The 26413-nt window shown below is 40.6% G+C and overlaps 1 protein-coding gene across 12 annotated transcripts in view; it reads right to left on the minus strand.

Moving 5' to 3' along the window:
- RBMS1 (RNA binding motif single stranded interacting protein 1) overlaps positions 1–26413 on the minus strand; it is a 220265-nt gene that overhangs the window by 12589 nt on the left and 181263 nt on the right. For 9 of the 12 annotated variants that reach the window (XM_045033860.1, XM_023259385.2, XM_023259384.2 and 6 more), the window contains 5 exons: positions 17572–17729; positions 15292–15371; positions 1770–1885; positions 603–652; positions 383–476 (listed from right to left, as the gene is read on the minus strand). In XM_045033860.1, the coding sequence (XP_044889795.1) occupies positions 383–476; positions 603–652; positions 1770–1885; positions 15292–15371; positions 17572–17729 (498 nt within the window). The remainder of the gene's footprint in view (positions 1–382; positions 477–602; positions 653–1769; positions 1886–15291; positions 15372–17571; positions 17730–26413) is intronic. The other 3 variants (XM_045033861.1, XM_045033863.1, XM_023259390.2) reach the window with 1 other exon arrangement.

Below are 26413 nucleotides of genomic sequence, written 5' to 3' on the forward strand. Positions count from 1 at the left end.
GGAATAAACAAAGGCAACGGTGCACACCTATTCTGTATTTTACCTAACGTCAACGTTTTTTAAGTTTCAACTTCTGGGACACGTGGTGTCCAACAGCAAAGCCCGCTGTGGAGGAAGTATGTGGGTTCATCCCAATTCTAAAATGCTATGATTTCAAGGACTGACAGCTGATAACCATTTTCTCTTGTTTTATATTCTCTTACATAAAAGTAAGTCTCTCTGTCAAATAAAAAGCAGCTTATTCTAAACTGGCTATCCAAGCTGCATAACATTGGACTTAAATTTCATTATAAGTGTTTAAAATTTTAAGACACATAAAAACGCAGCAGTGATTCACAGCCGGCAAGTTGTCATACTCTTGATGAATCCTAAAGGTACAAACCTGGTAGGCAGATACAGGAGATGCAATATAGGGTGTGAGAGAAGTTTGAGTGATCATTCGGTTTGTAGCAATACTGTATGGTGAAGGATAAAATCTAGAACAAACACAAAAGCCTTTATTAAGTAATCCTTTAAAAAGAATAATTCCCGGAACAAATGTCTGATATCTTCCACCTTCACATTTTCCCTCAAGCCATTATGCATTGATTTTAATGACATACCCGTTTTGTATAGCAGCTGTGGTTGGGTCATATGTAAGTGTCATTCCAGCCTATGGGAAAGAAAAAAAAAAAAAGAAAAGAATCACTCACTGCAAGGGCAAGGTTTACAAATTCCATTTCTTAGGTCATGGCAACATAAAGTAGAGATAGTTTACTAGCACTTGATAAAAGTGAGAGTTTCCTTTAGGCAAACATAAACTCAATATGAGCATTCAGCTCTACACCTGCACAGTCTCATTTGGTAGTTATTAGTTGCATGCAGTTATTGAAACATGGCATCTCTCCAGCACAGTGGCTATATCTCAAGTGCTCAAATAGCCACATGTGGCTCGTGGTTATCACTGGACAGTGAAGACTCTAAACATTTCTCTGAGTCTGAGTCTCTGAAGACTCTAACATTTCTACTGGATGGCACCTCCTTAGACATTCTTGAACTAGTAGGTTACTTAAAAAAAATTCATTGAAAATAAATATGGAGAAATGGACATCCAATATTTTTATTGTCTTTTTTTTTTTTCAACATTTATTTATTTTTGGGACAGAGAGAGACAGAGCATGAACGGGGGAGGGGCAGAGAGAGAGGGAGACACAGAATCGGAAACAGGCTCCAGGCTCTGAGCCATCAGCCCAGAGCCCGACGCGGGGCTCGAACTCACGGACCGCGAGATCGTGACCTGGCTGAAGTCGGACGCTCAACCGACTGCGCCACCCAGGCGCCCCTAGTCTTTTTTTTTTTTTAAAGAACATTACTCAAAAGAATTAGGCAAAAAACTCAACAACAAATACACTGTTTGTTTTAATAATGTTACTTAGGATAATTTCTGAGTAATTATAAATGTAAACCTTGAAGAGACCATGACGTTAAAAAAATACCAAACAGTTGTTCCATTTCTTCGAAGCAATTTAAAATTTTCTTTTACTTGATATGCAGCTAACTGGGAACCATTAACTGCACCCACCATCTATCTGTCCATCTGGAGAGTCATCACTCTCTTAGCACCATTTTCACTGGGAAGAGTTTTAATGGGACATCATCTGCATCATAAAGCCTGAATGCTGGCACCTATTTCAGAAGTACAGCAGCCAAGTCAAGATGCTGCATGTGTGCCCAGTCAAGTAGGCTCTCATGATTACACACCCATACTGAAGTCTCAAGAAGGGACTTACAAGTCTCACCTCTCCTTCTCTATGCCATGGTCTTCCATTAGGGATGTATTTGTTTGGGTTCTGCCTCTTCTTCTGTCCTCCATCCGCAAACTTACACAATAAAGGTTCTGTGGGAGCTGAATGAATGGGGACAAAAAACAGAAAACAAAATTGTATGTGTGTGCATGACAAAATGTAGTTCAACTTTTTTTTCTTTAAATTTTTTTTGAATGTTTATTTATTTTTGAGAGAGCGAGAGAGACAGCATGAGCAGGGGAGGGGCAGAGAGAGAGAGGGAGACACAGAATCTGAAGCAGGCTCCAGGCTCTGAGCTGTCAGCACAGAGCCTGATGTGGGGTTTGAACCCACAAACCATGAGATCATGACCTGAGCCAAAGTCGACGCTTAACTGACTTAGCCACTCAGGCGCCCCCATTTTTATCCCTTCAATAGAAGCTGTGGCAGGTGCCATAAGGGAATTGATAGAACACTTTAAGCCAAAGGTTTACGCAGACCCTTATACGATTATCCGCTGGTGAAAAAGATAGTAAAGAAAATATATTAGTTACTATTTTCAAACCACAGAGTGATGAACACATTTATTCTAAGGAACCAAAGGAATCTTTTCATTCACTTTTATACTTGTTTACGTGCAGACCCACTTGTTTTCAATTCTGTTGATGAATCTCCAAATGCAAATAACATTGTATCACCTCCCCCCATCCCCAAATTAAAAATGCTCCCTTAGCATCTCATCATTCATTCTTCAGAGAGGCCTTCAATTCCCCCAGGAGAAAACAAGTTCCCCTTTATACTATAGCTCATATTATATTTTTAAAAAAATTTTAAATTTTTATTTGTATTTTTATACCTAGCATCTAAACAACTTGGAATTGTGGTGATTTGTTTGGTGTCTGTTTCCCCCTCTGGAATGTAAGCCCCATGGGGAGTGGTGACACTTATTTCTTCATCACTGTATCCCCAGTGCCCAAGTATCTGTCATGTTGTAGGCATGCATGGCACCTTGGTTGAACCAATGGATGAATAAAAACAGGTCTCATATGTTTATTTGTGAAGTACAGCCTTGAAGACAGCTGTTGTAAGAAACGCAAAAACACCTACCCAAGCTATTTAAAGTTTTTTTTCTGTTCCTTTAATCATCCCTCTTGGGGTTGCTTTACTGTATATCCACATCATAGAATGATCCAAAGAACAACTCAAGAAATGAACGCAGAAAAGCAAAAGATTCAGAAACTATCACACAGGGATAAGTATTCATTAGCTTAAAAGAAAAAAAGGTGGGGGGGAGGTGACGGCATAGTAGTCTACCCATGACTTTTCATTTTCTTTGCTTTTCCACAATGAGAATAGTAGTATATTCCTAAAAGTTGTGCATATTTCAATGTTTCTGGTTAATGTAATAAAGGCAATCATACCTTCCTGTCTGGTTCTCACATTCTGTCCTTTGTCTACTACAGAACTCTGATTACTACTTTCAAGTTCTGTTTCAAAGTTAAATAACCAGGAAGAGAAAAATATTACTTATGGAAAATTTACTCCTTTCTCCTTTGCCTCTTATTATCCTAATTCATCTCTTATTTTATATCACTATTACCCACCCACTAATGACAGGGTGGAAGCAAGAGTGCCTCTCAACACTTCTCTGCCAAAAAAACAAAACACAACAAAAAACCCAACTGTAATTCCTTCTCAGTGAGGGATCTAGGCTGTCATCTGGTATGGCTTCCTCCTCTCCCCGGTGTGAACCAGTCCAGAGGGACAGGCTGGAATGTGAGCTCACTTCTGAAAGGCAGCTGTACTACGGGAACCAGAAGTTGAGAACAACACTGTGAGGTGTTTGGGGAGAATACCAGGGAATCTTGGCCCTACCACTGTTTACCTTCTGACTCCACCCCCAGGCCTCAGGCTTTCCTGAACAGGGAACTTCCATTTAAGACAAATGGGCGTGAAGGAAGACAGACTGGGGCCAAATCCTAGACTGCAGATGAATTACTCTGTCTTTTCAAAAAAATGTACTGACTTTTGGAAATGTCTACACCCACCAACAATCTCAGAACGTAAAGTAAGTGGATACAAAGGAGCAAGAGGGCTTTCTCATAGGTGATGATGTTTTTAATTCTACAACCACGCGTTTGGCAACAGGTGGAAACGAGGGCCAGGAGAACACTGCTTTCGAGTAGAAGGAAGGGATAAAGGGCAAACCTGCCTGAAAGTTAGGATTTTCCTTCTGCCACACGTGGGGATGTCTTACCTTGAAGTCTAAGGACAAACAGACAGCTCAGAAGCACAATCTCATTCTTCACAGATCTAAAAGTCCTTCTGGCATCAAATGTTTCCTCCAATGATGTTTTAGAATTTTTACTCCCCATAATCTTGTAGGGCAAGTGAGTAGAATAAACTCTGCAGTGCTAGCCCTTTGTGGGACTCACTTTGAGGACACCCTTTTATCTAGAGGCATTATAAAGACCAGCTAGCTCCTAGACAGAGATTTAAGAGTTTTCCAAAAAAGATTTTAACTTGGCACACTGAGTAATGCAAATGGACCATTTTCCTTCATGAGCATCATTTCATCCAGAGAAAGAAGGCAACCAAGTTGGACACATTCTAGAAATTCACTCTGGGCTGCCTAAGTAGGCAGGTGTGAACAAAAGTATTTAGGCAGCAATCCCTGGGAGCACCAAAGCTCTACATTTGCTCAAAGGCCAAGTGTCCCTATCTGTGGTAAGATGCTGTCAATACATTGTCATTCTTCTAGACTATGCTCTGCCAAAAAAAAAAAAAAAAAAAAAAAAAAAAAAAAAAAAAAAAAAAAAAAAGCAATCTCATGCAACAATAAAGCCTGCTAAAAACATCTAATGATGCGGTAGAAGTCGATGAGGTAAACATCAGGTAAGCAAGGACACGTTTGCAAATATATCATTCAAAATGAAACGGAATAGGATGTAGTTGAATCTTTCAACAACGAATTATGTTTACTACATGATGTGGTGATGTCATTAGGATATTTTTCTCCCTCCAAAAGCAAAAAGGTAAGTAGTTTAAACAGTTTGATACTGGCAGGTATCCCATATTGTTGGAAAGCAAATTTCTTATTTGAAAGAATTACAACCAGCAGAAATGACAGATTTTTTTTTTTTTTTAAACATAGTTGTTGGCTCCCTGTTTTAGGGAAGTGGGAGTGCCCCAGGATTCCATGTGAGGCAAAATAAAATTCTAACAGCTTCTTTCCTCTCTTAAAAATTCTCTTTGGTCTGTTTAGCAGTTGGAACTTATTATTGAGTGCCTACTATGTGTAAGGTATAGTGTTAAGAACGAGGAATACAATTGTGGCTAAAATAGGGTCTTATCTCACACAGCTCTGGCAATCTAATGGGAACGAGAGTGCAGAGTCTTATGAAAACCCATTTAGCCATTAATGGGACAGAATATTGTTTTGAGAGATGTCCGTTTTTTAATAAAAATGCCACCCAGAAGCGAGATACTTCTGATGCTGAAATGGCTGTTATTTCTTTTACAGTGGCTGCTTCATGTACCTGGGTGACATTATGAAAAGCAGGTTATCCCTCTGCGTTCTCGATATCTTATTACATGAATTGTACCGTGTGCTCCAGGAAAGCAACTATGTGAAGATTTCTTTAAGATATTTATGTTAGCATGAAGCTGAGCAAGGGTTAGAAGATTTCAGTTAGATTTCGGAATTGAAAGCAAACAAATACACCCAGATCTGTGTCATGGCTCACTTATTTTTAAGTGTGTGGGAGACTGTTGCAAAATGAGATATCCTTATTTGATTAGCATATCCTGTGTCTTACTTCAAGCCAGACCAGAAGTCTCTAGCATTTGTGTTTTGAAGCCTAATACACAGTTTCCAGGTTGAATACTGAGAGATGCCATGGGATGTCAGATTGTTGTACACATCAGATCCTTCCGGTGGCCTGCTTGGCTGTTCTTTTCAGAAGGGAGATATTGAGGAGGACTGACATGCAGAAAAGGAAGTGCCATGAATACTAGCAATATGACCATGATTAACAGGTAGATTTGGGCATATTACCTCAAAAATATTCATATGTAACAGTCACCCCATATCTTTTACATGGTCAATTTTCTAGATTAGCAATATTTTATCCTATTATGCAAAACAGTAATTGGTAAGAGTCCTAACAAATGATTTGTGACCTAAGATATATTCCTGTATTAAAGTGATATAAAAATTCTATCAAATTAGCCATACTCGATTGATTTTGCCAAATATGCAGAGAATTCTTAGCCGAATTTAATTAGCCACCATATTTTGGGTTTGTAAAGGGTGTGCCTCAAAGGGTGTGAGAGAAGGTCAAATTCTCTTACTATCCAAGACAGAAAAGTTACTTATTTATCAGAACCAACAGGAACATGTAATTCCAAAAGCTTGACCATTGTAGTATATAACCTTCCAGAGATGATGCCACAAACGCAAACACTTACCTGATATTTTCTGGCACCTCTTCAGAGCCATCTAAAGTGACTGCATTGTAGGATTCTCCAATGCACCCTCCACAGGGCCTTGTGAGCTGGGATGACCTTTTATGAATGCCTGATTTTGTGGCACTAACAATCTGGTCCCATCGTAAGGGACAATGAGCTCTATGAGTGATGCCCTTGCTGATTCACTGCCCATCTCTACCAAACAGTTTGCTTACCTATCTTCTGAAGCTCAAACTCTGTAACTATTTAGGCTAAAATGTCTTCCCTTGACATCCACACTAAAAATCACTTCTGGTATGCCTGCTTTGACTAACCACTGTGGCTCATAATTTGACCTCCTAGAAGTCTTCCTCACCTATCCTAATCCAGTGGCTCAGAGAATTAGAGTTGTCTGTCGTTTGTAACAGAGTGGACCTTTTCCTCACTGTGTTCTAACAGCTGGAGAAACTGCTACTTCCAAACTCCCATTTTTCTAGTTAAGCAGTATTTATCCTAATCAACATTCTGTAAAACGTGAACTGCCCTCGATGGAAGTTTTTCCATCGGTTGTGGAAAACCAGCCCACTCAGCAACTGTAATTAGCTTTCTTTCTGATAACATTGCCTACTTTCAAAATTCCTCAACTAGCAACACGCAAGGAACTATCTGGGGCTCTTCCTTTAAACATTTCGACGTAGGGATCTAATACATATTATCCATTTTTTGTGTGCACGTCATCACTTCCTGCCTAGCTTCCTCTTTGTTTCTAACCAAATCCTGCTGTCCTGTCTAAGCACCACACAGAGCCACAGCCTCTCTCCGTAGATGCATGTCCTCCTACGCCTATTTTGTTAGGGTCTCTCCCACATTCCTGACCGTTGTAGAGGGGTTCCTTCTCCCACTCAGCTTTACCTATCAGTAAAATAATGATTTAACAACATGAAAGTCAGGTTAAATAAAAAATAAAAATATAATCCTTCCACATCACTCCAAGTTAAATATTTTACTATTCTATATTTACTGCTTTTCGCAGTCTAAACTTTTCATATCTGCAACGGTAAGTCTTTTTCTCCTACCGTTTTCATTGTGGACCTTTCCCTGTCTTATTATGGAATCTTTTTTTTTTTTTTTGTAAGTGGCTACATAAGGTTCATTTTGAAATGGGTTTATGTACAGTTTCTTTGTTGTTGTAACTAACACTATATGAACATCTGTGTGTGTATCTTATTTCTCTCTTTAACCGCATTAATGCCGACTGCTAAAATGGTGGTCAGGTTGTATGGTAACACTGACTCCAGACTAGTCTCCTTGGTTTGAATTTTCGCTTTGCCATTTGTCACTTAGTGACTCCAGGCAAGTTATTCAATGTCTGAGGTTTCATACTCTGTGGAATGGGGATAGTAATTGTACTTATTTCAGAGGATTGTTACAATTAACATACAAAATGCTCAGAACAGCTCAATGCACAGTAGCTATTGTTATCATACTATGACGACAGGAGGAAGTCAAATGTTTGAATTATGACTCTTCCTCTCGCCTTTGAATTATTAAAACAAGTTCTCAGGAGAGGGACTTCTGGTTTATTAATGTTAGAAACATTTTTAGAGACTGGCCTGTTTTCCGTGGACTTTGATTTTTGTGAGATTTTAACAAGCTGGCCAGGGGTTGCCGCCTTGGCTTCACATACAATGAAGAAATGCTCAAGTCGGAGTTAAGGATGAAGTTACTGGCAAATGCCTTTCAGAAAACTGTTTCACAGTAACACTTACACTTCCCACCCAAGGTCCTTACACTTTAATAAAATTTTACTCTGCTATTTATTGTTCCTCCCTGGCAGAACCTGATAGCGAAAAGGTATAAAACTGATCTGAGGGATCTGCTGTAGGCTGGGTATGATCGATGGAGCCCCATCACCGGCCTGGCATGGCACGCCAAGCATCTGAGGCTGAAACAGTGGCACATTTCCAGTTGAGATCCCTTGTTACTTTTTAAAAGCTAGACTTCCCCTCCACAGTAGAGAATGAGTTTGCGTTTGGAGCTGTAAGACAGCCCTCTCCCCACGGGCCACCCAGGAGTATTCCAGCAGTTTCATGGCAGTGATTGTTCCTCCTAAGAGCACAGCCCTTGGAGCGGCTGTCTTGACAATACACATATTTAGACTCTGCTCTATGTACACACTGGGTAAGGGAGACAGGAACACATCGCAATCCCAGGGGTGTGATCACATTGTCCTAAAGCTACTACCAGGAGCATCACACATGTCTTCAAGGGTTTCTTTTGTCCAGAGCTGTCAACATTCTCTGTTTTTACAGAGTAACAATAGCTTAAGACAAACATTCAAGGAACAAAATAGGCAATAAAAACCCGTGAAAGATTTCTAGCCTTTTCGTTAGAGTCGTAATTTTTCCTCTAAACATTACCTTTCTGCCTCCTGGCATAGGACAATGCCCAAATAATATCACCTATAGACAGAGACTTATGAAATGTGGGTAAGAGCAGTTTTCAAGCCCTGCTGGGCATATACCCAGTCTGAAAAGTCAGAATAACACAGAAACAGATGTAAAACAAGCTGAGGTCTTTGGACAGACCTGGCCAGCAGTTATGCACTTCACTGGAGCCCTTCCATGACAGACGAAGCTTCGGGCTGTGGCAGAATGATGCCAGCACAATACCGAGAATATAATGACTCACATATCCAGGGCTAGACACATTTTTCTCTTTTAAAATTCTTCGCCCTTAGCACACAGGAACGTATTCAGACTCTGATAACATCATGGAGAGGTCCAGAAAGAAAGATAAGTAATCACACTGCATCCTGCAGCAATGAACATATATGTGGACTTTGTCCGTGTGTGTGTGTGTGTGTGTGTGTGTGTGTGTGTGTGTGTGTGTGTATGTATGTGTGTATGCGTAGGCAAAAACAGAAGGCACGGAGCAAGCACTCTAGGACAGTTCCAGCTAACATGCCAACGTGCATTCATTAGTCTTCTCAGAGACTGTACTCTCTTCCAGGCAGGTACAGGAAGAGCATTTTTTAGACAAAACCCTGAATCATGACCATGAGTGACAGTGTTGTTGCCTGGGGCATGTCTCCTAATCTGAACATCTGGTCTAACTAACAAAAACTCCCCATCCCTTGTTTCTAACATTCACTGTGTGGGAAACCACCACCATATGATTTCTCCGTAACAGAATTTTTATCAAGTAAATATTAAGTTATTTCAAACCTCTGTGAAATTCACCTGGATTGTCTGACAAAGTAGTCATTGGTTCTTTAACCCTGGTTCGGAACCTTCCACGCAAATCTGATGTACTGCAAACCAGCTAGCACTCAAAACCAAGATAGAAATCAAGACAAATCCAAATAAAAGGACAATGCTTCAACATTTTCAGGGGAAAACAAGAGGCTGGATGGGGAAGGATAGAGGGGATGGCCTTATGAGTAATTTTTTTCCAACACAAACTATTACGTATATTTAAGAAAGTTTGCTGGAAGATAAAGCCTCTTTGGAAATATGGTAACATCAGGGCCACCTGGATGGCTCAGTCAGTTAAGCGACTGACTCTAGGTTTTCAGTCAGGTCACCATCTCATGGTTCTGTGAGTTTGAGCCCCGCATCAGGCTCTGCACTGACAGTGTGGAGTCTGCTTGGGATTCTCTCTCTCTCAAAATAAATAAATAAACTTAAAAAACAAAATATATGGTAACATTAGGCACCAAAGCACAAGATTTTTAAGAAGCAATTCCAGGAAATAGATTGAAAATAGACTGAAAATCCTGATGTGGATTTTCACAGAGCTATAAACACGTACTCCATTATGCACATGCCCCCAGGACAGGGTGGAATATGTCTGGCACGGGGAATTCAGCCACATCACTCTGGTATGAAAAGAGCTGGCAGAAGGGTGGGTGGCACGTGATAAGTGACAATTTATGTGCAGATCTGACCTCCTGCTTAGCCACCTAGAGACTTTCTTAAGACCGCTACAGTTAAGATGAGTTCACTGTTCAGTTTGTTAATTTTCATAGTGTCTTTTGGGGAATGCATCTAACGTGGGTTTCTTTTCTGTACTTGCTTGGCTCCAATGTCACAGGCAAATTGCCAGTTGTGCAAGAATCTGAGTACTCTGACAGAAACCATCCTGGGTAATTCTGCTTATGCCGGCTCAACAACTTGCATCACTGATTAAACCATCCTCTGACTGTATTTATGAGACGTTATGTCTGCCTAGCAATGAGCCTACATTATTTAGACATTAAAGTGGAGGCTCATTCAATTTACCCTTGCCTGACAATATTTTTGTTTTTCATCTGGCTCTACTGAAAATAATATATGCATTCCTTGGAGAAACCCATGGTATGCAGTAGCCATTTAGGCAATTTGAGAGAGCAGTATCCAATAAACAGACTGGTAGTCAAAGAAAATTTTCGTATTATGTGTACCAAAAAAGGGGAAAAATCCAGAGAAGTTCAAAACTGCTTCAAATTCTGTTGTGGCTCTCAAATCCACTTGGGACTTGTTTTGGGGAAAAGTTGAGTTGACTGGAACTATCCTTCCAAGGCTCACATTATACATTTCAAACTCCTGCCTAAAGGCAGTTCAAACTCGTTTACATGCAAAGAAGTATTCAGAGAAACCCTCAAAATAGCCATGATTACTGTGATGAGCGAGCCCTACGTGAAAAAATGCTCTTGGAAACCACTTGGTAACCTCTGCTGTTATAGGGCGATGCACAGGCTTTCTGTGCCTAGCACAAAATTAAAAATAAAACAGCCCCTGCTGCCAAAGAACTTGCAGTCTAGTTGGGAACTAATACATAGAAAAAAATCAGGAAACGTTAGAAAATGGCACAAAATCAAGTTCTGATTCAGAACAGAGAGAGTGACTTGACTGCACCCCCCTCCCCCCCCAGCAGTGATTCTCTGGAAGCAGAAGGAATCTGTTTCTTACCCCCCAGGTAACACCTGGCACAACTTAGAAGAAACTATTCTCTACTAGTTGCAAAGGTACAGAGACTCCTACAATCATTTACATGTGGTTTGGAAATCAAGGTCTTTTTTTCCTTGAATAGGTATGACCAATAGTCTTTAAACCCACTTCAAAGAAAACAGTTTAAATCATACAACCATGAAGTCCAATCTCGATCTGTGACACCCTGAGATCTACTTCATTCAGGAAACTGGTAGATCTTATCTCGTCTCAGACTCACACAATAGCAAAACAATTGTGTGCAGGGGTATTCTTCCTTCTCGAACTTTCTTTGTTGTACGTAAAAATGAGCTGAGAAAGTAAAGTGGTCACTGGTGGGTGGATGAGCAGCCCTTCAGAGGGACTAAGAGCGTGGGGTCCTGACACTGATGACATGGGGAAGTGAGGAGAACACCAGGAGTCGGCTGTGCACACGTGGTAACCTCAGAAGGCCCCGCGGGGTAGGCTTTACACAGAAAGCTCCCATGTATTACATTTCTCTCTCGTCTTTACTTGGTTGGAGGGTAAAAACATTGCTTTTTATTTTCTTTCAACTCAAGTGCTGTTGATGGAAAACAAAACGAACTTAAAAAACAAAAAGGAAGCTCCTTCACAAGGTTGAGTTCCCTGGAATAGTGTATTCCAGGTCTTTTTATTGCACGCTCCAAACTTGTGCCCTCAGGCACTTCAAGTTCACATGCAGCCCTGCAAACTGTGTGCTGTCGGGTTTTAGCATGCCAAGATGAAGTGCAGTCTGTGGTATCATATGTACTTACAAATAGGTTCTTCCACGAAGTGAGACTTAACTAGATACAGAGAATTAAAGTAAATCTCTAATCACCACTACCAGCCACCCAGTGAAGCATGGAATACTGGGGCTACAGCAGAATAAATACTCAACACCAGTTACACATGCACAGCCTAGTGTATGGGGCAAAATGGAAACGTCTTCCAGTTGGTGGTCGGCCGTTAGCACATGAGCATGTGAACATGTAGTATTGTCTTGGTGAACAGTACAGTGAAATTGATACAAAACCAACAAACATATGGCTGATGTACTGTGTCGGGATGAAAACAGAAAGATGAGAAAAGTTTCTGCCTTCAAGGAGCTTCTGGTTTAGTCAACTGACACATTTAAACATATTAAGGGGACACAGAGGACAACCCAACTGAAGAGGGGAGGCTCTCACACGAGGAAGCAAGATTTGAACACAGGCCTGAAGGGTGAGGGTTGGAGAGCCAGGTTAAAGGGAACTGGAGGGAACTAACTTGGAGACCATATGAGAGAAAGCAGAGAGGAACAGGGCAGCATGGCGTGTTTGGAATACATCTGCAGTTTGGCCTGGGAGGACGGTACATAGTAAGGCAGAGAACAGAGAGAGGGCTCAAGAAGTAGGCAAGAGCCCTTTCACCCCTGGCCTTCAATGACAGTCTAAGAGCCTGGAAGGGAGATGGGGGCTTTTCGCCATAAAATGACACAGAGGCCTGTATTTTATCAAACTCGCTGGCCGCAGGCAGGGAGGGTATCTGGGAAAGGAAAGGCTAGCTATCAGGCAGGCAATCAGAAGCCTGCTGTAATGGCCTTGGTGACAGAGAAGGGGTTAAACTAGGCTGCGGTGGGAGGGACGGAGGGCAGAGGGTAGGTTCTAGAAGTTATCAAGAGAAAAAAAAGTAAGGACTTGAATGGCTTTGTACGTGAGATGACGGATGGTGCGGAAGGCAGAGCCCAAAGTGACTCGACCCTGAGTTTCTGGCTTGAGTGCCTGGCTGGGTACCAGTTCCACTCACTGAGAAATGCCTAACTGACGAAGAGCAGGATTAGACAGGAAAGGGGTCTCGTTCTTGTTTGGAGACAGTGAACGTGTGGTGACTGAGACCAGGCAGCCTGAAGCTCAGGGGAAAAGCCAGGGTGGGAGATGAGTGCTTCTGAATGTACATACCAGCCGAAACCTTGAGAATGCATGACGTCTATCAGAACTGTGGAATTTGGGGAAATAGCAACAATTAGGGTTTAGATAGAAGAAACAAGCCCACAAAAAGAGAAGGAAGTAACACAAGATGGGAAGAAAACAGAGGGATGGGTGAAAGAGACATCAAAGGAGGACACGTTTCAAGGATGAGTAATGGACCAGCAGCATCAAGTATAGCAGGCAGACAGCATCACAAAGATAGAGAAGCTTCCAAATTGGGTAGTCAGGAGCTAAGTGTTAAGGGCTGAATTGTGTTCTCATGGCTCCCGCCCCCCAAAAAGGCTGGCATCCTAACCCTTGGTAACTCATAATGACAGAACAGGACCTTATTTACAAATAGAGTCTTTATGGTTAAAAAGAGTGGGCCCTGATTGAATGACTGGTATCCTTGTAAAAAAGGGGAAACTTGGACATGGAGACAGACATGCACAGGGGGAAGAAGGCATGAAGAAACACAGGGAGAAGATGCTCATCTACCAGCCAAGGATGGAGGGAGGCCCCTCCCTCCCTGCCAACACCTTGACCTTGCACTTTCAGCATCCAGAACTGAGACAACACATTTCTACTGTCTAAGCCACCCAGCTTGTGGTACTTTGTCACAGCAGCCCAGCAGACTAATATGGACAGTTTACCACGCAAGACACAAGGGGAAGAAGTCAGGTTGGGGAGGGCTGAGGTATGAATGTAAGGCAGAAATGGGGACTACACTCTTACAAGGTTTATGTGAGAAAAAAGCTAGAGAGGAACACAGTGCTTGGTTTAATTTAGTTTCAAGATCAGAGACACGTGAATGATCTCAAACACAAATGGATAGATTTTTCCGGGAAACTATTTCAAATTTAAAACGTATTGGCATAGTTCATAGTTTTGTTCTCTGTATTCTGTGATTTAAAAAAAGGCCTGTTGTGGTAATGGTCACAATTTTTGTTCCTAGTATTATTTGTGCATTTTCTCAACTTCTCTACCAATTAGTCATGCCAGAGATGTTACAAATTGAAAATAAAGGTTTTTGTGTTTTTTTGGAAAAAAAAAAATAAAGGCAAAAGACTTTGAAATTATAAGAGAGGGAGGGGATAACTGGCAGAGCAAGGTCCTGATGGGATGTGATCAAGGCCACAGCTTGGGACCCCCTGTTTTTTGAGACTTCAGGGAAGGAAGGAGTTAAGAATGGGGATGGAGGTGGTCCTTGCTGGCAAGAGGCAGGAAGTTGATGGTGTTTCCACCTGTGATCTCAATTTTACTCATCAAGTAAGAAGCAAAGTCATCTGCTCAGAGTTGACAGGGGGTTAAGGAAGAACCGAGCAGGCAGGTGGAGACTGCTGCGAGGGAAGGATGAGAAAACTGAATGAGGACCAATGATGCTGGGGGTCTGGTCATGCTGGAGACAACATTTACCTGCCTGGATTTAATAGAGGCAGAGGAGGTGGCCTGTTGTAGAATTAATCCAGGTTTAGCATTCTGCAAAGCAGGTGTGACCAAGGTACGGGTACAAGAGAAGTCTCGATACTGTTAAAGAAATGGTTTTAGCACTCAAGAACGGAGATGAGGTTTTGCAGGGATGGAAAAGTGGTAAAGAAAGATCCCTCTGTATTTTGGATCAGGTTTAGTGGGAGCTAGAATGAGAGCGATCTTGGAATGAAAAGCTCCTGAGGTGTGGTATTCTTGGTCATGACAACACAAGGCAGAGCGCTGGGAGGAGGTGGTTAGAATGGACTGGACAGAAGGGCTGTAGGGACTGAGGTCCGGGCTCCAGAAGGGGTGCATGGTGACACATGCTGGAACCTTCCACAAGAAAGGCAGGAGCTAAGATGGAAAGTACCTCGGCCCTCAACGGACAGGACTGCAGGACACAAGATTTACTGAGGATGGTAGTGGTAAGATGGGGAGTTACAGGATGGCCTGTCTACCAGAGAAGGAGGGGCTTCCACAAGTCAGACCCTCTGTCCTACTGGGATGGCTTCCATTCATATTTAAACACCCAATGTCTGGAAGAGACACATTTTTAAGTCTTATTTGTAGGATCAAAGAAATGAGTTTTAAGAGCTAAATGAGAGTATGTGGTTCTTGATACATCATGTGCTAAAATTATAGATACATTACATAAAAAACTACTGATAAAATTTTAGATAAACAACATACCAGAAACTCCAGGTGGTGTCTTAATGAATTTTCCATTAAAATGACCAATAACGGCTTCGCACTTTTCTGTTGATTCCATCCTATTCATCCATAAAAATAAAACACACGTTTAGAGATCTCTTAGTTGTCATTTGGTTTTGTGCATGTGAGCACTCTTACAGGTTTACTAGATACAAATGAAACCTAGCAAAAATGTGAATAAGAAAAAGTGGGTTTATTCTTTTATCTAATTGTTATATGTGTACTTCTGTCATAAAATGAAAACTGGTCTCCACAGAGTACTTTCTGAATCATAAAAGAAATACATTATACCCAGAGAGTTTAATATCAAGCACATCAAATGTGTCAGTTTTTTCTACTTGTTGGAAAAGTGGCAATCGATACACAATAGTCTTTCTTGGTCATGATACTGAATTAAAACAGAAATGCCAGCTCAAAATACGATTGTATTTATTATTGCTGCCAGAATATTAGTCATTTGATGACCTTTCCTTTTATATAGTCACAAAAGGACAGACTCAAAAGTCATGGTAAGAACGAGTGATCATCACAGGACACTCCTTGTATGGTTTTACGTTAGCTTTAGGTTTAAAATTAAATCAGCAAAGTCAGTTATGTACCTTCTTTGTCACCCTGGCTTCAGAGAATGAGCAGAGGACGGAGCCTAACTTCACAATTTATTCTACATCTGCAGGTGGCTAAAAACGTTTGAGAAACATTTCAGGGAAATTACATTATTTTGACTTTTTTTTTTTTTTTTAATGGAAGAAACACTGAATAATCTATTCAAAATGCACTACACTCCTGATTACCCAGAGAGTTACATCTTGGTTTTAATGGGTAGTAACGGTTTTAAAAAGCCATAGAATTTAATTGGGTTCCATCTTTGGATACAAAACTGAAACTGCTCGATCTGCTTTCCGAACACCCACAGAGGTAAGGATTTTTAGATGGTGCCGAGCTTTTCACGGTTTCCCTTGGACCTTTGAAGCAATGAAGGGCACACTGGAAATTCAAGTTTTGGTGACTTTCCACCCGTAGAAATTTTAGTTTTGTTTTAAATTATCTGGCTGAACAGAAAGAGCTGTTAGCTAAAAACCAGAAGAACCGAGTCCCAGACCAGTGCTTGAAGTCTGGGGAAAATGCAAACATTTCTTCTTTGACTCCATTTTCTTACATGGAAAATAGTAAACAATGCTGTTTGTGTTGATTTCACAGGTCTATGGGAGACATGATGGTCACCAAATAGGATACTGCATATGAAAATAAAATGCCAGCAGTTTTTCTTCTAAAATAAGAGTCAACACGTTGAAAGATACAGACGTTATGTGTTCCTGCACAGTATGAATAGGTTCCTAAATAATGTAAAATCAGTTTTCGTGCATGGGCTTTCAAATTAGAACTACGTCAAAAATCAAAGCTCCTTCTGTTTAAGATTTTTCTGTTGGAAACCAAATTAACCAATACACTGAAGTATCCTTTCTGGGGAGGAAGGTATGAAAATAAGCTGTAAGGGGCCCCTGGGTGGCTCAGTCGGTTAAGCGTCTGACTCAGGACTTCAGCTCAGGTCACGATCTCAGGTTTGTGAGATTGAGCCCTGCTTCAGACTTCTGCGCTGATAGCGTGGGAGCCTGCTTGGGATTCTCTCTCTCCCCCTCTCTCCTCTGCCTTCCCTGCTCTGCTCCTACTCTCTCTTTCAAAATAAATAAATAAACTTTAAAAAAAGCTAGAAGTGAAAGCACTTTTAGATATATTTGTAACATATTTCTTAAAAAAAAAAAACTAATCTGAAGCAAAACTGTAAATGTTAAAACTGGTGTAGCAATTGGTGGTTAGACAGGTGTCCAATCATTGTCTTACTTTCTGAATGTTTGAAATAATCTAATCCATTGACTTTATGATGAATCAAATTTCCATCTAATAAGAAAAAGCCATACCAATTTATTTATGAAATCTAGGAGCCTATGATTGTTACTTTTAAGAAGTTATAGGCATCTGGTCTAATTAATCAAAACATTAAGGACACATATTTTCAAAACTATCGCTCATGTGGTATTTCCTTGCCCTGGGTCACCGAATATTTAGTGTCCTCCGGTTCAAGAATCCTAATGAACTCCCAAAAGATCTGGAAAAACTACCAACCAAAACTTACACATTTAAATTCATGGTAGAGCTGGCTCCCATAACCCTGCCTCTTCTCTTTTTGCTCGACTTTTATTTTGCAGGAAACTTAGCAGAGCTATTGTCACTGACACGATAAAGACAGAGCAGCGTGCTTACCTAGCAAAGCCAACACCACGACTCGTACCACTGGAATCACGTAGTATCCTTGTAGAAATAACTTGTCCAAATGGCTTGAGCATAGTTTCAAGTTCTTGCTCATCCATGGACAGTGGCAAATTAGAAATATATAGGTTAGTAGGATCTTGTTCCTGTTGCTAAAACAGAACAGAGAATTGTCCGTTAATGTCGAACTGAAGTTGAAGTATTTACGTTAACACACTTACTTTTCTTGAGCCACTCTCTCTGCTCAGGTCCTTTTAGAGCGCTACCTAAAGAGAGCATGGGAGCTACAGAACACCCAGGTCACCTTGGACACTTGAAAACAGTGTCTGAAGCTTGGACAATCTGTGCAGGTCGGACATGATTCCACTGCGTCGTTCTTAGCGGATCTGGGGGTGGAATTGCTGGCATGCACTGCGGAGCTGGAGAGGAAGCCCTCATTGAACCACACTCTCAGCTGTTTGCAGCGCTCCCAAAAATAACCAACCTCTCCTCCACTACTATTTTTAGGAGTCCATTTCAGGCACACTATTGCACACACGGGTAATACTGTGAATAATTCAATCCAGAGACAGATAACGGATTCTGAACCAAGGCATCTAAAGTCCACTGGGGCTTTATCTCAATCCCCTTCCTCTGCTCCATGGCAGGGTCCTTACTACTTACTTTTGAGTTGTGATCACCAATGGGGAAAGGAGAGCCCGTAAATTCACAAAGACAAATAAACTCAAAGACATATAAAATAATAAACTCTAGGCAGAGCAAACTTTAGAATCTGCATAAAGGTGAACTCAAGAGCAAATGGGGAAAGGGAGCTCTGCTAAATCCTTGCTCCTCAAAGAGCGATCCAGGGGCCAGCAGTGATGGGATTACCTGCAAACCTATCAGGAATGCAGAATCTCAGGCGCCCTCCCAGGCCCACAGAATCAGAAGCTGCATTTTAACAGGATTTCCAGGTAATTCATATGCATATGATGTTTAAGGAGCAATAATTAGATCATTTCCCACTCACCTTTCCTTTGCTCAGACAGAATCAGCTGAAACCAAAGATACCAACTGAATTTTCTGAGAACCAGTAACTACTAGGTATATTTACTAAGAGTCCAGTGTTAAATCATCAGAGAAAAAGCTTATATGACAACTGGAATATTTTCTGACCACGTTAGAATCACTTCTAATCACTTCTGCAGGATCACTTCTGCAATTGTAAGACTGGAATTTTAATTTCATTTTAAATCAGGCTTTCCTTTGATCTTACTAACCAAGTGTATCTTTACACACTGAACTATGCAGGCTTATGACTTTTCTTTAATGAGCACTTTTAGTAGTCATTCATTGATATTTTAGCATTAGGCAACAGAATGGCAAACTCATATTTTAGGTGTCCAAAATGCACAGTGCTTTGAAGCATACACATATTGAATTGTACAAAAGTCTCTACTTTTAAATTTGTCCTATCATTAATTAAACCTGAAATGAAACCCATCCTTTTATGTCATCTGGAGTAAAAGTGAACATTGACCTTTCGTGATATACTTACCTGGTAAGATTTAAAATAACAACCTGGTATCCTAGGACATGGCAAATGCTCTGGTATTTCCAAGCATTCAACTTATCAAATCTGGAGAAACTATGGGCAAAAAGTATTGTCCCTATGACCTCCTGGTTCTGACAGTGGGCAGCAACATGGAACCAGACCAGTCCCAAACGCGTGCAGCAGAGGCTCCAGGCCTGGGAGTCCCTGGGGTGTGTCAGTGTGGGTGGATCCAAGAAAAAAAGTGAAATTTTTCAAATGCTCACTAGCAAGCCAAATACTTAACCTCATTAACCCTTCACAGACTGAACAAAATGCTAACTATCTTTGCTTTTAGCTGAAATTAGGATCAGCTCAATGTGGAACGACTGATTATTTTATGCTGAACAAAACCTATCTTTATATCTTTAAGGTATAAAAATTGGAAAGTGATTTAATAACTAAAAAACACTAACAGATAAAGTGGAAATATAAAGAAAAGCAAAATGGTCTTAGGTATGAAAGTTTTCAAATGCTTCTGCAGTAGGGTGAAAAGTAAAATGTTCTCTCCTTATTTTCATTTCACTCACTACATTTGCCCCATTAATTGCACAGCTCCTGGGTTAGTCATCTCACGTGGGCTCTACCCTCCCAAGTCCCTGAAGATTTCCTGCGGTGCAGAAGGCTCTATTTGATCCTATGGAAGTCTGGTCCTTAACTGGCCAGTACAGATGGAGTCCTTTCTCTGAGGGTGGGTCCTGATGAGCCCCGTAGCCTCCTACAGCCAAATGATGTGTACAGCACATTTCATGCATCCCAGACTCACATAAAATAGCCTTGACTCCAGTCCCGTCTTCCAGCTGCTTATAGTTAAGTAGGAGAGATAGAAACACAAGTAATAAGTGCTATGACAGAGATGGGTACCAATCACAATGGGAGGACGGATGGGGGGAAACATGTCTTGGGAAGACAGTGAAGACTTTCCGGAGGGCATGACATTGAGTTGAGACTTGGGAAACAAACAAGTCGTTGAGGCTGAAATCAGATTGTGAAAGGCTTTCTAAAGAATTTGATTCTACTTGGTCAGTCACTGCTGTTGAAACTTCCATTTCAGTGCTGTGAACAGCAAGAAGGACTATGTATCCTGAGGAGTCGGCAGGCAGAGGCCAAAGTAACCTTGCCAGAGTGCAAAATTTTTTTGAAGCCTTGTGTTGTATCTTAGGAAAAAAAAAAAAAAAAGTCATGTAAATGTTGCAATCTATTCCCTAACTATTTAGGTTTGTTTTAGTATAGAAACAGTATTTCTGACCTCATACTTTCAAGTACTACTGATACTCTGGGGAGATAAGCTGTGTTTATCCTGTGATTTCATGTACTGGGGTGGGGGAGGGGAAGCAGGAGGAAGGAGGGACTGCCGTCCATGAACTGCAGTTACAAAGCCACAGTCTGACAAACGGGGAGGTTTCAGAAGCATGGAAACAAGGAAATGATATGATCAAACCTATCTTATGAGAAAAATCTCTGAATCATGCTTAGTCAGATTCAGAATAAAGCTGGGAACCCCCTAATTAAAAAGAATTAAAACCTTCCCTGGGCAAAGATAAGGCCTAAAAATGTTACGTAAGAAACATATAGCACAAATATTGTGGAGACTTCTCTATAAGTTACAATTATAACAATTAAATGACTAACATTTAAGAATGTTCAGAGGATATTTGTCATATGTGAAGTATTTTTAAAAGGGTTAACAATGTAGGTACAAAATACTTTCTAAATCCATGTTTTAAAATATGATTAAAATATGTGTAAAATACTATATTCTTTAAAGTCTTGATTCAACCTGAAAATTCACCAGTGAAGAAAAAAATAAGCACTAAAATCAGAATCCAGAAAGAAACTGAGCTCTTAACCCATTCATTGGTAAATAGTGAGGTAAAAGTAGACTAAACACAAGTGAATATTTCCTATGATTTTAATACATTTGTTTTCAACAGCAACAACTCAATTAGTTTTTTCATTTGGGATGATCTTTAAAGCTAATGTTATTTATTTTTCTTTTCAAATGGTCAACTTATCCTGCAAACATTAGCTACAAAGTTGCAGTAATTAAAAAAAAAAAAAAAAAGAAAGAAAGAAAAGAGAAGAAACTCCAGGCTGGCAGGACTGGCCACAAAAATATCTAATCCCCAAAGTGTCCATGGATCCTAATTACCACACGTTCATAGTGAATGGAATATATAATACTTGCAGTGAGTGGGGAGTGGTTCTTGAATGAGGGTAATTTAGTTTCTTTAAAATCAGTGACAACCATAACTCTGTTTTATTGCATACAATGTTATGTCCCAAAAAACAATTATTCTGTAAATTATGGGTGGCCAAACATAAAGTGGGGCCAACAGGCCTCTTTATATCCATCCTTAGGCATGGAAAAGGTTCAATGGCTTCTCTAACAAGTAGCAAACTAGCTCCCACATTGGCCGTGAGAGGGATAAATGGCCACTAATGTTCACTTGAGTAGAAAAGCAGGGCTCAGAGGTCCCGTGTGGTGTAAAGCACTCAGTCATCATCTGAAAGAAATTAACAAAAACCTCCCTGTGCATGTGGAATGGTTCCTAACATGCAAGAAAGGGACTTGGCAGGAAGACCAGACATCTGTTTTCCCTTGTACTGAATAGGTTCACCAACCAGCCGAGAGCTGCTTACAGGCATGTGAATGCAAACTGCCTGAAGCATGGTGGACTCTGTGTGGAAGGGGGATTAAATTCCTGCTCCTTTGCCTATTTACTGGGGGAAAAAATGTGCTCGCTCACCACCAGGCAAAGAACATATGATGGCCTGCTGACTCCCAGCAGGCCTTAAGAGGTAGTGCTGAAAGGCCTGGAGAAGTCATTCTATTAACAGATATACCAATGTTGATTTGGTTGTTAAGTCTTTTCAGCTTGGTATCTGAAATTTTCTCTTCTGTTTACTGATTCTGAGTCTTCTATTCTAAAAACAAACACATCTGAAACAAAGCCAAGTTTAACAGAAACGGGAATGGCCTTGAGCCTTTGGCAAAAGCTTTTGATAAGTTTCATCAGGGTACTCTATAGACAGAGCTCAATAAATCTAATTTTTAAATGTCCCATTCTTGTCACTATCTGCTCAAGCTAGGAAGAAAGTTTTTCTCTCACTTAGTTGGCTTCTCTGGTCATCAACAAAATAAACATTTAGTATCTACCCTATGCCAGGTACCAAGAAAGGTACTGAAAGTTAAAACATGAATAAGAAACCATTTCTGCTGTTGAAAGCTCTCCACTCTCAATTCTGCACTTCAGTTCTGAGTATCTGGGGAGTCCTTTTTCAACCCAGGTACCCAATGTGTCAAACAATATTATATGCTTCCTCACCCTGAACCCCACACCCACCCCCTGACTTCCCTGGAATGCACTTTAATTTTTTCTAATTACATAAGAAATAAAGACTTTAATATGTAGCAACATGAATTTTCAAAACCTTATGTAGTATCCTGATTAATTCACTAGCAAAAAGTGGATGGCAATGGGTCCCTTATGACTCAACATGGGAGCTAGACCTTAACTTCTTTTAAAAAGCTGTCTCCACAAAAGGTGCATGCCAGGTGCTCCTTTATCCAGACAGCATAAAGGGATGAAGTCAATTCCAGATCTTCAAATCCATGGTGCCATGCTACAGAACAATGGACCCTCTAGCATTTAAAATATCTTTTGTAACTTTAATGATATGATAAAAAATAAATCAGGTCCAGGAAACTCCATCTTTCCACAGAGACCTAAAGAAATTCAGAAATTCATGAAGTGCAGGATGTTGGCACACTGCCAGCATCTCTGAACCTACGTACTGTTCCTTCCCGACAGATGATGTAGAGCGGGATCACTCTTCCCAGCCAATTTACACTACCCAAGTCTCCTAAGGAGGCCTTTGAACAGTGCTCATTATCAATCCACAGGAAAGTGGCGTTCAGGTGCACTGTTGACATGTGCCAATCTAGACCCAGTCCAGTTTTGACTAAATGCAGCATAAAGAGTCCTTCAAAACAGTGGTTATTTCATAGACCACACTGCTTAATATCACTGGCACTGAAAAGATGCCTAGGTAAGTGCTCTTAGGGTTGCTTTAAAGAAGGCCTTTGCATTTGTAACAGGTTGTTCAATAGCCCTCTTTCTAACTTGGGTTTCAGCAGAAGCCACAAAACAATGGTTGGCACTCTGACATTCCAGAGTGAGAAACCAGACCACCTAAAGAGAGCTGCTGAGAACTGGTTTGGGGTGCTTAGCTGACCACCCACCTCCATCTGGCTACGAGAGATTGGAGAGGCTGAGGATGAACATGTATGTGGAGAGAAATGCTGATGTGTTCTGAGTCTCACCATGTGGGCTGCTTCCCTATCACTGCGAGTCAAGCAAGAGGGGCTTGAACAGACCACTCAGGAGGCTTGATCTGTGTGCCGTGGAGCTTGGTGGATACAATGGATCAATGTCCGACTTAAACCTGAGGAATCTAAAAGGCAAAAGGCTGGTTGAAGGGGCATATAAGTGTGGTTAGTAAGTTACCTACTCTCCCACAGACAGTTGCCAAATGCAGATCAGATGAGGGCCACGCAGGGTAGAACTGGCCCAGCGTTGTGTTAAATCCTTTCAAGAAGGCAGCCTTGAAGGGCAAGGAGGTCTCAGCAGAAAGGGGTTGAAGTTAGACTCTTAGATTATCAGGAGCTGAGGCATATATTTACCAGTTTCGAGGAACCACGGGAGAAAGATCAATTAGGGGTGGTGGTGGTGGTGGTGTAAGAGATCTCTGAAAACCTCCCAAAGCATTCCACGAAGGAAAACATTAGCTCTCTGTCTGGCCAGAGAAATTAATACCAGATTATACCACTGTCAGGTCAAGAAACTTTCCCATCCTGTACCACTGTTCCAAGGTGGTGGGGCGGGGGCATAGGGGGCAAGAAATCACAGTTAGTTAGCTGATGGAAGCACAGGAAAAACAAGCTTGGGAAACAGGAGAGAAACTAATCATGCTCCTATCCTGCTGTAGGCTTACAAATTAGGGCAGACCTGAGCTGGAAAAAGGGAGAAGCTTCAATGGGATACTCAAAGTTTCATAAAAAAAAAAAAAAAAAAAAAAAAAAAAAAGTCCAAACAAGCCAACGAAACCCACCAGGACTGGACATTTAAATTACAGGCATCACACATACAACATCAGTAATGTGTTCTTAAAAATCAGATGTTCAGCATCAAAATGTTAATTAGGATCCCATTCCACATTATTTCAAATAATAAAAAATCATAATGTATTACACATGAATCACCACCCTCAATTTCCTAAAATGTCATTACTTATTTTCCTATTTTTCTACAATTTCCTAAAATGTGACTTAAATACATTTGTTACATATGTATGTATATACCCACGTAATAAATGGTTGTATTGGGATATAAACCTTTAAAACATTGCTTCCTGATCACCAAGTAATCAATACAGCTGTTAGCAGACAATTGCAGTTTAAGCTGTGATTTCTTTAGCACCAGTGACAGCCGAGACACCTATCTCTTTGGCCCACTCTCAGCAGTTTTCAAAACCTCTCCATGTGATTCTGACATTTTACAAACTGTATTTAGAACGTAACTTGAGACTCCCTATACAACATCTTGTTTAAAATACCGTATTGTTCGGTTAAGTACATTTAGAAATGGCTGAAAATGTGTCGAAAGAGAATTCTATTCCGTGACGTTTGGATATAAAAAAAATCAAGAGGCATTCTACCGAAAAAAAATTTATCAGAAAGACCTGGAATGAAAGCAGCAATGGAAGGGACGTTTTAAGATAATGAGAGTGGCGGGAAAAGTCATGGGACCTGCCCTGGATATTATCCATGAGAGGATGAAGCAGGAACTTTATAGAACAGAGGAAATGGACAGAGTAGAGGGAAAAATAGAGTTGTTTTTTTGACTGTGTCTTGAAAGTCCTGCTTATAAAATGTACGGTTATCCATTGTTTACAGAGGCAGATTAAACATTCTGTAAATCATTATACAACACAGGTACTGCACAATCATAATGAAATATATTTAAAATCCTCATAATCATGATCTTTCAATAATGCCACAGGGAATTAATTACTCTATAGTATAGACAATCTGAAAATCATGATACTTAATATTTATAGATTTGTTTTTTTTTTTTTAATGTTTTTTTGTTTTTGAGAGGGGGGAAGCACAAGCTGGGGAGGGGTAGAGAGAGGGAGACACAGAATCTGAAGCAGGCTCCAGGCTCTGAGCTGTCAGCACAGAGCCCGAAGCGGGGCTCAAACTCACGATCACGAGTTCCTGACCTGAGCCTAAGCCGGATACTTAATCAATCCAGCTACCCAGGTGCCCCTCAGTTTATTTTAACTTCTTACTCTGGGGTTTGAGAAAATCTGAAATATGTCCAACTCATGTCCAAATATTGGGGCGCTTGGGTGGCTCAGTCAGTTAAGTGTCCGACTCTTGATTTTGCGGTTCGTGAGTTTGAGCCCTGTGTCAGGCTCTGTGCTGACAGTGTGGAGCTTGCTTGGGATTCTCTCTCTCCCTCTCTCTCAAAATAAAGAAATAAACAAACATAAAAAAATATATCCAATTCCATTCAAAGCTTTAAAAATATTGAAAGTCAAGGACTACTTTAGAAAGGTGATTCCTTTCAGTAATTCCTGACATCTTTCATGAAGTTGAATCTTTGAGTCAAGGTAAATGTCTATCTTGGTAGGGGCACCTGTGTCCTTCAGGAGCCTCAAGGTCTTAGCAGGTAACTTATCTCTTTCCTAGAACCCTTTAACTTCTATAAATCTTTCCTTCTGGAAATGGGAATGTCCCTGAGGGAATGATCACATGCTTCTAGCCAGAAGTAGCAGAGGACAGCACAAAATTACTTTCCTTTGTACTTCAAGAAGCCAGAGAATATAAAATTATCGATCTTTTGAAAAGGATATACAAAATATCAAATTGGTGAGTTTCAGGCTTGAAAATATTTCCCACAGCAATTCAAGGACCACAAATGGAAAAAAAAATGCATATAATTATATGAATTTCTGAATAAGTGCCCCCTACAGGTACTAAGTATGACATAACCTGAGTTTACATCTGGGCAATAAAAGGACTGGGGCATAAACCTCACTTTAACAATATTCTTCATCTAGAATGCTAAAAGTTCATCAGAAACAACCCTTGAGTAAAGCCACTGTAGAACTACTAAAGAAGAGATTTCTAACCTGTAAATAACCAGTGTCTAAAAATGTCGGACTTGTGTACAGATTCGAAATAGCATTTGTGGC

Source organism: Felis catus, chromosome C1 (assembly GCF_018350175.1).
Source record: "Felis catus isolate Fca126 chromosome C1, F.catus_Fca126_mat1.0, whole genome shotgun sequence".
NCBI classification, from domain to species: domain Eukaryota; kingdom Metazoa; phylum Chordata; class Mammalia; order Carnivora; family Felidae; genus Felis; species Felis catus.